General features: G+C 45.9%; 1 protein-coding gene across 1 annotated transcript; it reads left to right on the top strand.

Annotated features, from left to right (window-relative positions):
* Window positions 1-3,047: 3,047 nt before the first annotated feature.
* Window positions 3,048-5,252, top strand: LOC116978597 (tubulin alpha-1D chain-like). The gene has a single exon (XM_033029856.1). The coding sequence runs from the start codon at window positions 3,100-3,102 to the stop codon at window positions 4,447-4,449; it is 1,350 nt and encodes a 449-aa protein (XP_032885747.1). The 5' UTR covers window positions 3,048-3,099; the 3' UTR covers window positions 4,450-5,252.
* The last annotated feature ends 9,005 nt before the right edge of the window (window positions 5,253-14,257 follow it).

The raw sequence follows: 14,257 nt of genomic DNA on the forward strand, positions 1-14,257 counted from the left end.
TAGCAAAACTAAACTAAGCTAAACTAAACTAAACTAAACTAAACTAAACTAAACTAAACTAAACTAAACTAAACTAAAATAAACTAAAATAAACTAAACTAAACTAAACTAAACTAATAAACTATACCCTCTATTCTTTGACATCTCTATCCTGGCGAAAAAGTTCTGACTGCCTACCCTATCTATGCCAAGTTATACCAAGAAGAACTTACCAATTCTATAAGGCCAATCTTAGGATACATTAATCATGAAGATGAGGAGTGGAAATGTTGAAATAATCAGGAAATAAAATTGGAAAAAAAATGGGCTTTGCAATGTTAAGAGCAGTGTTCATACCTTGTGTGAACTTCAGAGAAAAATCTGCAGGTAGTTTGCCTGATGGTCCAATTTCCCGACTGAACTCAGTGAGGGCATTTAGAACATAATATATAGAACAGTGCAACATAAGAACAGGCCCTTCAGCCCGCAATGTCTGTGCTGAACATGATGCCGCGACCATCTCAATCCATATCTCTCTATTCCCTGCATGTCCATGATTCTGTCAAAAAGCCTCTTAAACACCACTATCATATCTGCCTCCACCACCACCCTTGGCAGCATGTTAATGGCACTGACCACCCTTTGTGTTAAAAATCTTGCCCTGCTTACCTCCTTTAAATTCTAGCCTTCCCACCTTATAGTTCAGACTTATAAGTCTGAAGAAGGGTTCTAATCCAAAAGATCACCCATCCTTTTTCTCAGGAGATGCTGCCTGACCCGTTGAGTTATTCCAGCACTTTGTGTCTATGTTCACCTTGTAGCCATGCCCTTTGACATCTCCACCCTGGGAAAGAGTTTCTGACTGTCTACCCTAACTACTGTATGCTTCTCATAATGCTATATTCTTCTATCGAGCCTCCCCTCAAGCTCTTGTATGCCAAGATACAACCAGCAGAAGCTACTAATTCTCTAAGTCCAATCATAGAATACATTAAATATGAACATAAGGATTGGAAATGATAAAATAATCAGGACCAAAATGAGGAAAAATGTGTTTTGCAATGTTAAGAGCAGTCTTTATACCTTGTGTGAACATCAGAGGAAAACTGCAGAAAGTGGATCAGCAAGGGTCATATAGTCCTATAGAAAGTAAAAAGGCCCTTCGGCCCAATTTACCCACACTGACCAACATGTCCCACCTGCTTGCTTTTGGCCCACATCCCTCTAAAGCTGTTCTATTCATGTACCTGTCCAAATGTTTCTTAAATGTTGCGATACTACCTGCCTCAACTACCTCCTTCGGCAACTCATTCCATACACCCTCCACCCTTTGTGTGAAAAAAAGTTACCCCTCAGGCTCCTATTCAATCTTTCCCTCCCTCAACTTAAACCTATGTCCTCTGGTTCTCAATTCCCCTACTCTGGGCAAGAAACTCTGTTCGTCTACTTGATCTACTTGTGTAGCTCCAGTTGATCAGATTCAAGGAGGATGCCCAAGCATTGCAGTGCACATGTGAGGCAGCAGCATCATCTAATGTATAAAACACTGGTGAGGCCGCATATGGAGTATTGTGTTCAGTTTTGGTCACCATGTTATAGGAAAGACGTTGCTAAGCTGGAAAGAGTGCAGAGACGATTTACAAGCATGTTGCCAAGACTTGAGGTCCTGAGCTATAGGTAGAGGTTGAGCAGTCTATTACTTTATTCCTTGGAATGCTGAGAGGTGATCTTAAAGAAGTGTATAAGATCATGAGGGGAATAGACTAGGTGAATGCATAGTGTCTTATACCCATAGTAGGGGAATCAAGAACCAGAGGACATAGGTTTAAGGTGAGGGGAAATATTTAATAGGAACTTGAGGAGCAACTTTTTCACACAAAGGATGGTGGACATATGGAACGAGCTGCCAGAGGAGGCAAACACAAAATGGTGGAATAACTCAGTGGTCCAGGCAGCATCTCTGGAGTAAAGGAATAGGTAACTTTTCGGGTCGAGACTCTTCTTCAGAGGAGGTAGTTGAGGCAAAAACTATCACAACAATTGAAAGACATTTGAACAGGTACCTGGATAGGAAAGGTTTAGAAGGATGTGGAATAAATGCAGATTGGTGAGTGTAGCATAGATGGGGCATGTTACTCAGCGTGGGCAAGTTGAGCCGAAAGGCCTGTTTCCATGCTGTATGACTCTATCCTTAATGCTGTATGACTCTATCCTTAATGCTGTATGACTCTATCCTTAATGCTGTATGACTCCATGACTATCCTTAATGCTGCATTGAGCAACTTTAAAAAATAAAACTGAAGCAAGGAATACAGACTGCAGTTAACTGTAGAAGTTGGGAGCAGAATTTGTAGGTACACAGGAGGCTTGAGTAATGCCACACGCATAAGAAAATGGTGGTGTAAATGGAGGTGAATAACTAGGGGTATAAATCATTCCTTAAGGCAATAATATTCTTGCGTTGCAAGGTATTACAGGTGCACAACCTTTTATCCGGAGTTCTGGAAACCGAAAAGCTCCGAAAACCGGACATTTTTCCCAGGATGTCGTCTGCACACCAAAGCTCGCGTCTGGCTCCAAACTTGACCCGAAACGACCCACGGTCAACTCAGGTCTGTACGACTGTAGCGGCTGCCTCCTCCCCGGAGACCGGGGAGACACTTAAACATCTGTAAATCATTGCTTAAATGTTAGTCAGTTAGTTTGGAGGGCTTTTATGTGAAGGGGTGTCTTAGTCCCCTACCTGGTCGGAGAGGCGGGGAGCAGGCAATGCCTCACCGGGTGGCCGTGCAGTAAGCTCCGGAGCGCTGTGGCCGCCGACTCCCAACATCGCGGAGCTGGGGGCTGCGGGCGTCTGGCCGCGGGCGGCGCCGGTTGTAGCTCCGACCCCGGCAACTCTACCCCTGGCTGCGTGGCGCTCCAAATCCAGCGCGCCCCTTGGCCGGACGCCCGCAGCCCCAGCTCCGCGATGTTGTGTGTCGGCGGCCACAGCGCTCCGGAGCTTACCGCCCGGCGACCCTGTAAGGCATTGCCCGCTCCCCGCTGGTATCCCAGCGCTGCGACGCCGCCGACTCCCAACATCGAGGGCGAAGCGCGTAGACGGACGGACGGACAGCCAGAATGCGGGAATGTATCTCTATCCATGTTGGCCAGGCTGGTGTCCAGATGGGCAATGCCTGCTGGAAGCTGTACTGCTTGGAACATGGCATCCAGCCCGATGGACAGATGCCCAGTGACAAGACCATCGGAGGGGGCGATGACTCCTTCAACACCTTCTTCAGTGAGACTGGAGCGGGGAAGCATGTCCCACGAGCCGTCTTTATCGATCTAGAGCCAACTGTGATCGATGAGGTTCGTGGTGGTACCTATCGCCAGCTGTTCCACCCCGAGCAGCTCATCACTGGTAAGGAAGATGCTGCCAACAATTATGCACGTGGGCACTACACCATTGGCAAGGAGCTAATTGACCTGGTCCTGGACAAGCTTCGTAAACTGGCTGACCAGTGTACAGGACTCCAAGGTTTCCTCATCTTCCACAGCTTTGGTGGAGGCACCGGCTCCGGTTTCACTTCCCTGCTGATGGAACGTTTGTCTGTAGATTATGGCAAGAAGTCCAAACTAGAGTTTGCCATCTACCCAGCTCCTCAGATCTCCACCGCAGTGGTGGAGCCCTACAACTCCATCCTGACCACCCACACCACCCTGGAGCACTCAGACTGCGCCTTCATGGTGGACAATGAAGCCATCTACGATATCTGCCGCAGAAACCTGGACATTGAGCGACCAACATACACCAATTTGAATCGACTCATTGGTCAGATTGTGTCCTCTATTACAGTGTCCCTTCGTTTTGATGGTGCCTTGAATGTTGATCTAACAGAGTTCCAGACCAATTTAGTCCCATACCCACGCATCCACTTCCCTCTAGCTACCTATGCCCCTGTAATCTCAGCTGAGAAGGCTTATCACGAACAACTGTCTGTGTCTGAAATTACAAATTCCTGCTTTGAGCCGGCCAACCAGATGGTCAAGTGTGACCCTCGCCATGGCAAGTACATGGCTTGTTGTCTGCTTTACCGCGGTGACGTGGTGCCAAAAGATGTCAATGCTGCCATCGCCACCATTAAGACCAAACGTACCATCCAGTTTGTGGACTGGTGCCCGACTGGGTTCAAGGTTGGCATCAACTACCAGCCTCCCACTGTGGTGCCCGGTGGTGACCTGGCCAAGGTGCAGCGTGCAGTGTGTATGCTGAGCAACACCACTGCCATCGCTGAGGCTTGGGCACGTCTTGACCACAAGTTTGACCTCATGTACGCCAAGAGAGCCTTCGTGCATTGGTACGTGGGGGAGGGAATGGAGGAGGGAGAGTTCTCCGAGGCCCGTGAAGACATGGCAGCCTTGGAGAAGGATTATGAGGAGGTTGGAGCTGACAGCGTTGAGGATCAAGGTGAAGAAGAAGAATATTAGATAATCTGAACCATTCCTAATTGTTGATTGAGGTTAATTTGCTGGTTGGATTTATGCTGTACTTCTAGGGAAAGAGATTTGATTTCTAGTATGTTTTTCCTATGAAATGGAAGTTTGCTCTCATTATTAAAATTCTGCTGCTTTTGTCGAATATTTGCTGAGTATTACAATTGTAAGAAAGTGTAACAATCTTGAGCAGAGTGGACAATTAGTAAACATTCATATATCGGAAAAGGATTGGTTATTCACCTTGTACAGCAAAATATATAGCTACACCATCAACAGTGGAAGTAAATACGACAGTTTAATCCATACCTTTGGGCCTAGTGAGATCTTTGATGTATCCACTAATTTCTTAGAGTTTGGATTGCTTAATTTAATGACCACACACAATAGCATTCCAGCGCAGATCATTGGACCAGTTTACTCCCAACTGCTTATGAAGACAACTGCCCTCATTTATCAAAACACTGCATGCCAGGCAACACAACTGGTTAACAGAATTATTCAAAATGTATTCCGTACCAAAGTTTCAGTGGAAGGAATTATCCCTTTGTAAACTGTATCCTGCATTATAACTGAGGCTGAGTATTAGCAGAAAAAGCCCACTTCAACAGAAGCATTGTTTTTTCAGGTGACTCCTGTTCACCGCTCTCTGATCTAGAGCACAGCATTGGTGTAAAATGGTATGTCTTGTGCCTGAATGGCACTGCTTCCTGTTTAAAATGTCAAGAGAAATAATTAACCATTCTCAATATTTGTAATGTTTAGAACAAACTTTTAATAAACTAAAAGTTGAATTGAACAAAAAAAAAACAAAAAAAAAAAAAAAACATCGCGGAGCTGGGGCTGCGGGCGTCCGGCCGCGGGCCGCGCTGAATTTGGAGCGCCGCGCAGCTAGGGGTAGAGTTGCCGGGGTCGGAGCTCCAACCGGCGCCGCCCGCGGCCGGACGCCCGCAGCCCCCAGCTCCGCGATGTTGGGAGTCGGCGGCCACAGCGCTCCGGAGCTTACTGCACGGCGACCCGGTAAGGCATTGCCCGCTCCCCACCTCTCCGACCAGGTAGGGGACTAAGAATTAAAGTTTCCCCCTTCACCCCCCCCCCCCACCACAGAAAATCCCTCCAAACGAACTGACTAACATTTAAGCAATGATTTACAATGATTCCCCGGTCTCCGGCGAGGAGGCAGCCGCTCCAGACTTTTCAAGCCACCCGCGCTACCTACTTAATCTACGCTAAAAATCTTCCATTCGGAAATCCGAAAAATCCCGAAATCCGAGAAGTGTCTGGTCCCAAGGCTTTCGGATAAAAGGTTGTGCACCTGTAGTAGAAATATACAGAATGTTGTGTGCTGCAGTGAGATAATATTCACACTTAGTAAGTCTGCGGAAAGCTACAGGTACCTCATTTATTGAAGCACTTCAGAGACTGAGACAGTGGAGAGCTATAGATTTAGCACAGACAATCAAAAGCTTGGAGAAGCCATTATAGAGTGTTAGATATCATGTGCGGTGCAATACTCAAAATAATTCAAAAGCAGGCATTATCATTTGAGGGGACTATTTATTGCATGGAGACTTTTCCTTGGAGTTATGGAGAAAAAGTTGATGGTCTGTTCTTGTAAATACTCATTTGATGAGATCTTATTTTAAGTTGACAATATTTGAAGAAAATTTGCAAGCATATGCCACAAATTGAACTTGGATTGTCATTGATGCTTTGCCAACTTTATTGTTGATGCCAGTTGATTTGATTTGTTTTTCTTTATTGCAGACAATTTTACATATTTCATTGTAATTTATTTGAAAGTAAAATCAGTTATATAGCTAGAAGGTCATAGATGTTCAGTAAACAACTGGGTTACAGTTTAGCTTCCTATTGCAATTTTCCTTTGGAATTCGTTCTCGCGAATGAAATGGAATGGAGATAGTGTACATCATACTAATATTTCTGTCTAGCACACTTAGCATGATCAGCCAGGCTGCCGGGGTGGGAGATTGCAACCTTCACGTGGTCCGCCCTGTTTTGACGAATGCAATCAACCTGGTGTGCACAATCAAGTAAGATCAAATAGAACAAGTTGTCCTACAACTTTAGGCTGTGCACGCCATACGCATGAAGAAGAAGAATCCAGGCTGCCCAAGAGGAAATGGGATACATTGGACCAGGTGGTAGATACTACCTGGTCCAACACAGGTACTGACTGCTCCACTATCAAAGGGATCTATAGAAGGTCATGGAGTCATAGAGACCTATAGTTACACAGTGTGAAAACAGGTCCATTGCTCAAATTGCTCACACCGACCAACATGTCCCATCTATGCTAGTCCCACCAGCCTGCATTTGACCCATATCCCTCTAAACCTATCCTCTCCATGTACCAATCTAAATTCTTCTGAAATGTTGCAGTAGTACCTGCCTCAACCACCTCCTCTGGCAGTCCCTTCCATACATCCACCACCCTTTGAGCAAAAAAGTTATGCCTCAGTTTCCCGGACAGAGTTTGTACATTCTCCCTGTGAACGTGTGGGTTTCCTCCAGGTGTTCCGGTTTCCTCCCTCACTCCAAAGGCACAGATTTGTAGGTGAATAGACTTCTGTAAATTGCTCCTAGAATGGACTGCCAGAGGAGGTAGGATGCAAAACAGGGATAACATAGAACTGGTGTACGGGTGATTGCTGGTCGGCGCGGACTTGGTGGGCTGAAGGTCCTGTTTCCACGCTGTATCTCAAACTAAACATAACTAAACAATCAGTTCAATTACCCCTTGCTTTCCCTCACTCTCCTTCCCCTCTCCCTTCCCGGTTCTCCCACCAGTCTTACTGTCTCCGACTATATTTTAATCTTTGTACTGCCCATTCCCCAGACATCAATCTGAAGAAGGTTCTCGACCTGAAATGTCACCCATTCCTTCTCTCCAGAGATGCTGCCTGTCCCACTGAGTAACTCCAGTATTTTGTGTTTACTTTCGATTTAAACCAGCATCTGCAGTTCTTTCCTAAACAAAACTAAACCTCAATCACACTTTGCTGGTGCAGTGAGTACAGATTCCTCCCACTATGTGTGGAGGGCTGTATCTCCTGAACTCCCTATGGGATTGATTAGTGGCTATCTTATATTAATGGCCCCTAGTTTAAATCTCTGTTCAAAGTGGGAATAACAGTTCCGTTTTTTCAAACACTATCACAATTTTAAAGACTATTAAGTAATTTCCTTGCAGGATAGTATTAGCATAATAACCAACTAGCACATTTGTGCATTGCACGAACTTGCACATTTCTTTTGATATGCATCACCTATAGCTCTATAGCTCTATAGTCTATAGCTTCTCCTGCAGAAGGCTCATATATTTTACATTAGAGAGGCTAGGGAGGTCCAAAGTATTCTCGTATAATTACGGCTGGGTGCGGAAAAAGGACACTAATCTTGGCATATTCTGTCTCCAGATCATTTGCAGTTCACAAGGTTGCTCTGCCCTTAATGATGTAAAAGTTTCACAAAAGTATATTACCAACTCATTATCACACACTTTTTTTGTGTTTGCTGTGTTTTCTCTTATGCATTAACTGTAGTCACTCATTATTACAGGAAGTATGGCCACCATAAAGTTAATTATGCAATAAAACAATTTTTTGGGATGCAGGGAGACTGTGAAAGTTTAGTTTAGTTTTGTTTATTGGTCGGCATGGACCCAGTGGGCCGAAGGGCCTATTTCTGCTCCATATCTCTGAACTAAACTACTGAGTACTATGTTTACATACATGTTGTGCTGCTGCAAGTAATAATTTCATTGTTCCAAATCGGGACGTGACAATAAAACACTCTTAACTCTATCATGACTAAGTACAGGAGTGTACGAATAGTAGATTATTACCTGAGTCAGAACACTTCAGAATCAAAGCAAGAGTAAATTATTCAGCCATTAGCACCTCCCCTGCCATTCAGCACAATTGTAGATAATGGTGGTGGGTATAGTGTCATAGTACTATGGCAGAGTGGGTCTGCATTAGAGTTGCTGCCTTACAGCAATCCTGACTAAGGGTGCTGTCTGTGCAGAGTTTGTATGTTTCTCCCTGTGAATGCGTGGGTTATCTCTAGGTCCTCCGGTTTCCTCCCACACTCCAAAGACGTATACAGGTTCGTAGGTTAATTGTGTAGAAAGGAACTGCAGATGCTGGTATAAACTGAAGATAGACACACATTTCTGGAGTAACACAGCTGAGTCTGAAGAGGAGCCCCAACCTGAAATGTCACCCATCATTTTTCTCCAGGTTTGTAGGTTAATTAGCTTTGGTAAAATAAATTGTAAAAATTGTCCCTGGTGTGTAAGATAGTGCTAGTGTACGGGATGACTGCTGGTCGGCGTAGATTCAGTTGATCGAAGGGCCTGTTTCCCTGCTGTATCTCTAAAGATTTTAAAGTCTAAATTATATGAAACCAACTGCCAAGAGAGGTTGTTGAGGCAGATGCTTTCACAGTGTTTAAAATATATTTTGACAGGAACATGGCTAGGACAGGTTTAGAGGGATATGGGCCAAACGCAGACAGGTGGGACTAGTGTAGATTGGGCACGTTGGTCAGGTTGGGCAAGTTGGGCCAAAGAGCCTATTTCCACACTGTATGACTCTATGATTCTATGATTCTAAATGTATCTACCTCCTTTAGAAAACATGTTCATCGGCTTGGCCTCCACTGACAGAGAAATTTGTAGGTTGCCTGATCTTTGAATGAAGAAATTTCCTCTTCTGTCCGTCTTAAATATATTAAATGTCCTCGTTCATTTGTGCTACTGACTGTAAATGTGTTCTTACTACACAGAATGAATGTTTTTTTTCATCAACCCTATCATTTATACAGACAGGTATATTGCGATTATTTCATATTTATCAATAACCGCACATATAATGTCAGGACTTTTATATTTTAGATTCGGGCTGATGTAATTAATTATTTTATTATGGTTGTTGAACATTCTCGACAGTCCACAGTTTTCCATCAAGAGGAACATGGTCATATTGATTAAACTCCCACCTAAGATGAATATTGATTTTCTTTTGAAGTGCAAATGTATGTTTTCTATTTCTTCAATTCAAGCATTGAGAAGGAATTCACTGATAAAACAAGCTTTAGCTAACTCTCCAAATGAATATGAACAACAAGCGCTATGTTTTATTTATCTTCCTTTGCTCTGAGCAGAATGTTTAAAGATGATGATTTCTTTTGTGGGGCTTATACTTTCAAAGTGGTTTTCAGATTTATTTTATGTAAGTTTACTCCAAAGAGTGAGACCATTTGGTTCATCGTGCTTGTACTAGCTCGTTGAAGGAGATGTTAGTTTTGTCGTCACCCCGCATATATTTTTGTCAGCAAATCTGTATTGTCCTCCTCAAATGAGTAGCATAGTGACGCAGCTGGTAGAGCCGCTGCCTCACCATTCCAGAGACTCCGGTTCAACCCCAAACTGGAGCACTGTCAGTGCGGAGTTTGCACGTTCTCCCTGCGACTGCGTGTGTCTCCTCTCTGTATTCCAGTTTCCTCCCACATCCTAAAGATGGTAGGTTAATTGGCCTCTGTAAATGGATGAGTATGTTGAATAGGTTAGAACTTGCATGAATGGGTGATTAATGGTCGGCATTGACTCGATGGGCTGAAGGACCAGTTTTCATACTGTATCTTTCGATCCAAATCCATTTTAAGATTATTTAGTTTAGTTTAGTTTACTTTAGTTTAGTTTACAGCATTGAAACAGGCTCTACCATGTCTGCGCCAACCAGCGATCCCAGAAGACACTTTCCTACACGCACTAGGGACAATTTGCAATCATACCAAGCTAATTAACCTACAAACCTGTAAGTCTTTGGAGTGTGGGAGGAAACCAGTGATCGCGGAGAAAACCCATGCAGGTCATTAAGAGAACATACAAACTCCATACAGGGAGCATCTGTAGTCAGGATTGAACCCAGGTCCTTAGCACTGTAAAGGCAGCAACTCTACAGCTGCGCCACCGTTTGACATTTATGGTATCAATTTTCTGCACCACTTTGAAAAGGGGAGTCCAAATTCAACAACACTCTCAAAGGTTCGTAAATCGTTATAGTTCTATTTCACAGAAAATTGAGAAGGTTGAAAGTATTTAAGACTGAGACGGGTCGAATCTGAGGCTGTATTGGAGGCAAAGTTCAGGGAGAATTTTTCATATTCAGGGACCGTTTCATTCCAGCTGTTATCAGGCAACTTAACCATCCCTCCACAAACTACAGAGCATTCCTGGCCTACTATCTACCTTATAGGAGTCCCACAAATATCTTTAATCTGTCTTCACTGGACTTACTTGCATTCAGCATTGTTCCCTTCACAGTGTATCTGTACACTGTGGATAGCTTGATTGTAATCATGTATAGTCTGTCCATTGACTGGATGGCATGCAATAAAAGGCTTTTCACTGGACCTCCGGAAATATGACAATATACTAAACTAAACTCAATGAAAGATAGACACCAAATGCTGGAGTAAATTAGCAGGTCAGGCAGCATCCCTGGAGAAATTAAATAGATGTTATTTTGAATCGAGATCCTTCTTCAGACTGAGAATCTGAAGTTGAGAGGTTCTCAGTCTGAAGAAAGGTTTTGACTCTAAACATCACCTATTCCTTTTCTCCAGAGATACTGCCCGACGCACTGAGTTACTCCAGCATTTTGTGTTTATTTTCGGTAAGCCGGCATCTACAGTTCCTTCTTAAACTAAACTAAAGGTTTACTGATGGCAAAGAGCGAAGTGGAATAGAGGCCAAATGAGCCGTGATCTTATTGAATGGGGCAAAGGATCGGGGGAGGACATTTTAATTTCTTATTCATACATAGTCTCCCAGCAGTAAATATTCTTCTCATCGCCTGTCTAGACTTTTGACATTGATTTTGTAATCTTTGACCCATCGACGCAGTTACTGGATATTTAAGGGCCTGTCCCATTTGGGCGTCATTTGCGCGTCACGCAGGTGGCGTTAGAGGATTTTAAGAATCCCAAAATCCTGGGGCCCCGTGCGCTACCGCACGTCACTGCCTAGGTCACCACGTCTCACCACACGCTGTGTGCGGGTAATGCACTTCGTCGTGACGTGTAAATGATGTGGCGTAAATGACACGCAAATAACGCCCGTGGGACAGGCCCTTAAGAGCTCTATTTTTATCATCTTATTGAACTGCTTGTCCGAGAAAGTTGAGAGGGACAGCCTCCTTAAACATTCCTCATATGGGGGAATGTTAGATAAAGCAGGCTACTCTGGAGGGCAGGATAGAGGTGTCAGAGATTCTACTTCACAGGAAAAGACCATAAAATAATCAAAATCCCAACCTTGAATTCTCCAATTGTAGGTATCTCCCCTCCCTCCCCTTTATTCCTCACAACCACCTGGATTTGCACCTATTTCTCCACTCCACCCTCCGCCCACATTCCTTTCTCTGACTTAGATAGATATCATTTATTGCCACACAACCAGGGTTGGTGGAAATTTGGGTTGTCAGCAGCAGTACAATAATAAAGAACACACAATAAAACTGTAACACAAACATCCACCACAGCATTCATCACTGTGCTGGAAGGCACAAAAATGTGGCCAGTCCTCCTCCATTTCCCCCCCGTGTACAGGACCAGAGTCCAAGTCAGTCCAGGATCGGCTCTTCCTCACCGGAGACCGCGGCTTTAGATTGTTGTAGACCGCAGGCCGGCGGTCGAGATTTAAAGTCCCCGCCGCAGCCAGAAGCACCGTAGACTGCAGGGCCAGCGGTCAAAGCTCCCCTCCAGCGGTGATGGTAAGTCCATGCCGGCCCCGCGGTAGAAGTTGGCCGCGGCCCGGCAGTGATGGAGTGGCGGCACTGGGTGATGGGCCACGTACTGTACATAACCTTCGGCTCTTGGGAGGGTCTCGTGTCCTGGTGATGAGAGATAGGGGTCACGGTTTGGTCACGGGTGCCCTGGGGAGTATTGAAGGGTTAATCGCACGCGCACAGGGTTGGTGAGTGAACAAAGTTAGTGTCGAATAAAGAACCAGTATTTCAGACAAACTTCGTGTCTGCCTCATTTTTTAATGGACAACTCTGCGTCCGCTACATTTGGTGACCCCCGACAAACTCTGGCGTGCGAAGGCGGGATTCCAAAAGATGGAAGCTATGGGAATTGTCCGGCGATCAAACAGCCCATGGGCCTCCCCTTTGCACATGGTGCCCAAGGTCTCCGGCGGCTGGAGGCCTTGTGGCGACTACCGCCGCCTGAATGACGCTACGATTGGAGAAGGAGGGATTGGGGCGGGAGGAGGGTAGAGGGAGGTGGAGGGGAGAGGGGAGTTCAGTCCACACTCACTGAACCCATCCCTGTGAAAAGTTAGAGATGGTGATTGGATCTGGAAGAGGACCAATACATCTGTAAAATAAAACTGGACTCAGACATCTTTTCATTTGCACAATTGAATTTATTGCATTAATATTAATGTTTTAAATCCATGCATTGAAGGAAGAATATTTTACAGCCCATCTGTGGTCCCTAACCCCAACCCTAACCCTAACCGGGCGTCACCAGTAGACAGTGTGACAGGGCGCACAACATGATGAGACACCCAGATGTTGCCCCTGGATTTTGAACACCGCACGTCACGACCCGACCAAGACGCGACAATCTCTTTTCAGGCTGTCGCCAAAAATGTCACCCAAGTAGGACAGGCCCTTCAAGCTGCGAAACTTGAGGGCAAGGCTTTCGAAGGCGGCGTCGGCAGCAAAATTCTCCCTGGCCAGGTTCTCGAGCACCTCCGGCTTGAGTCCACAGTGCTCGAAGAAACTGTCCAAGCCCAAGCAGGCTCGGGAGAAGCAGCAGCTGAGGTCGGAATGCGAGCGCCGTAATCCACCCTCACCAACCCGCCGCTTGAGCAGCTCCTTAGGGCGACCTGCTGCTGCTTCTAGGGGCGCTGCTGGCCTGGTTACTTGTGCACCCTGGGATGCTGCTGGCTTGGCGACTTGTTCTTGCTGGGGTACTTCTGGAGTGGTTACTTGTGCACCCTTGGGTGCTGCTGGTGTAGTTACTTGTGCACCCTGGGGTGTTACTGGCGAGGCTGCTGTTACTCCCTGGAGTGCTGCTGGTGTGGTTACTTGTGAACCCTGGAGTGCTGCAGGTGTGGTTACCTGTGCACCCTGGGGTGCTGCAGCCTCTGTATCCTCTGCTAATTCTCCCCCTTCCAACGTTGCTGCTCGCTAGAGCCGGGCAGCAGCCACCGGACCAGGCTGCCGCTGCCCTTGAAACCGCGGGAGCTGCTTGTGGCCGCCATTCCCCGCACAAACTCGCACTTCTGCCGGTACATGACCAGCGAGTCGGGCCTTAGCTGCCGAGTCTGATGGGGGCTTCCGGAGGCCAGGTAAGTCTTCGTGTTGCTGCTGGCCCCGCTGCCGCTGCTGCTGCTTTCCTCGGAGGCAGAGCTGCCCAAACCATTGAGCTCCACTTTGCACCCCCTCGCCATCTGGCTCTTCAAGTATGTCAAGCCAGTCTCTCCACGGCGCTCTGCTGATCCCGCCTGTCTCCTTCCATTTGACTGCGGAGGTAGCCAGGACCTTTGGTCAGGAGTCTGAGAAGCAGAGAGATGCTCGCATCAGGCGGCATGCTTGCAGTGGGCGCGATCTCGCTTGGCATCTTACTTTGATCCAGCCAACGAGGACAAACACGTTTTCACATCCGCGAAGAAGCAAAGACCAGGACTTCCATGAGCAATAACAGGTTGTCTGCAATCGCCTTAATCCACATTCACTGAACCTTAGTATTGTGCCGTTTT

Source organism: Amblyraja radiata, chromosome 11 (genome assembly GCF_010909765.2).
Source record: "Amblyraja radiata isolate CabotCenter1 chromosome 11, sAmbRad1.1.pri, whole genome shotgun sequence".
In the NCBI taxonomy this organism is placed as follows: Eukaryota; Metazoa; Chordata; class Chondrichthyes; order Rajiformes; family Rajidae; genus Amblyraja; species Amblyraja radiata.

Coding starts and splice junctions, on each gene's coding strand:
- LOC116978597 (XM_033029856.1), top strand. CDS start 3,100: ATGCGGGAATGTATCTCTATCCATGTTGGCCAGGCTGGTGTCCAGATG.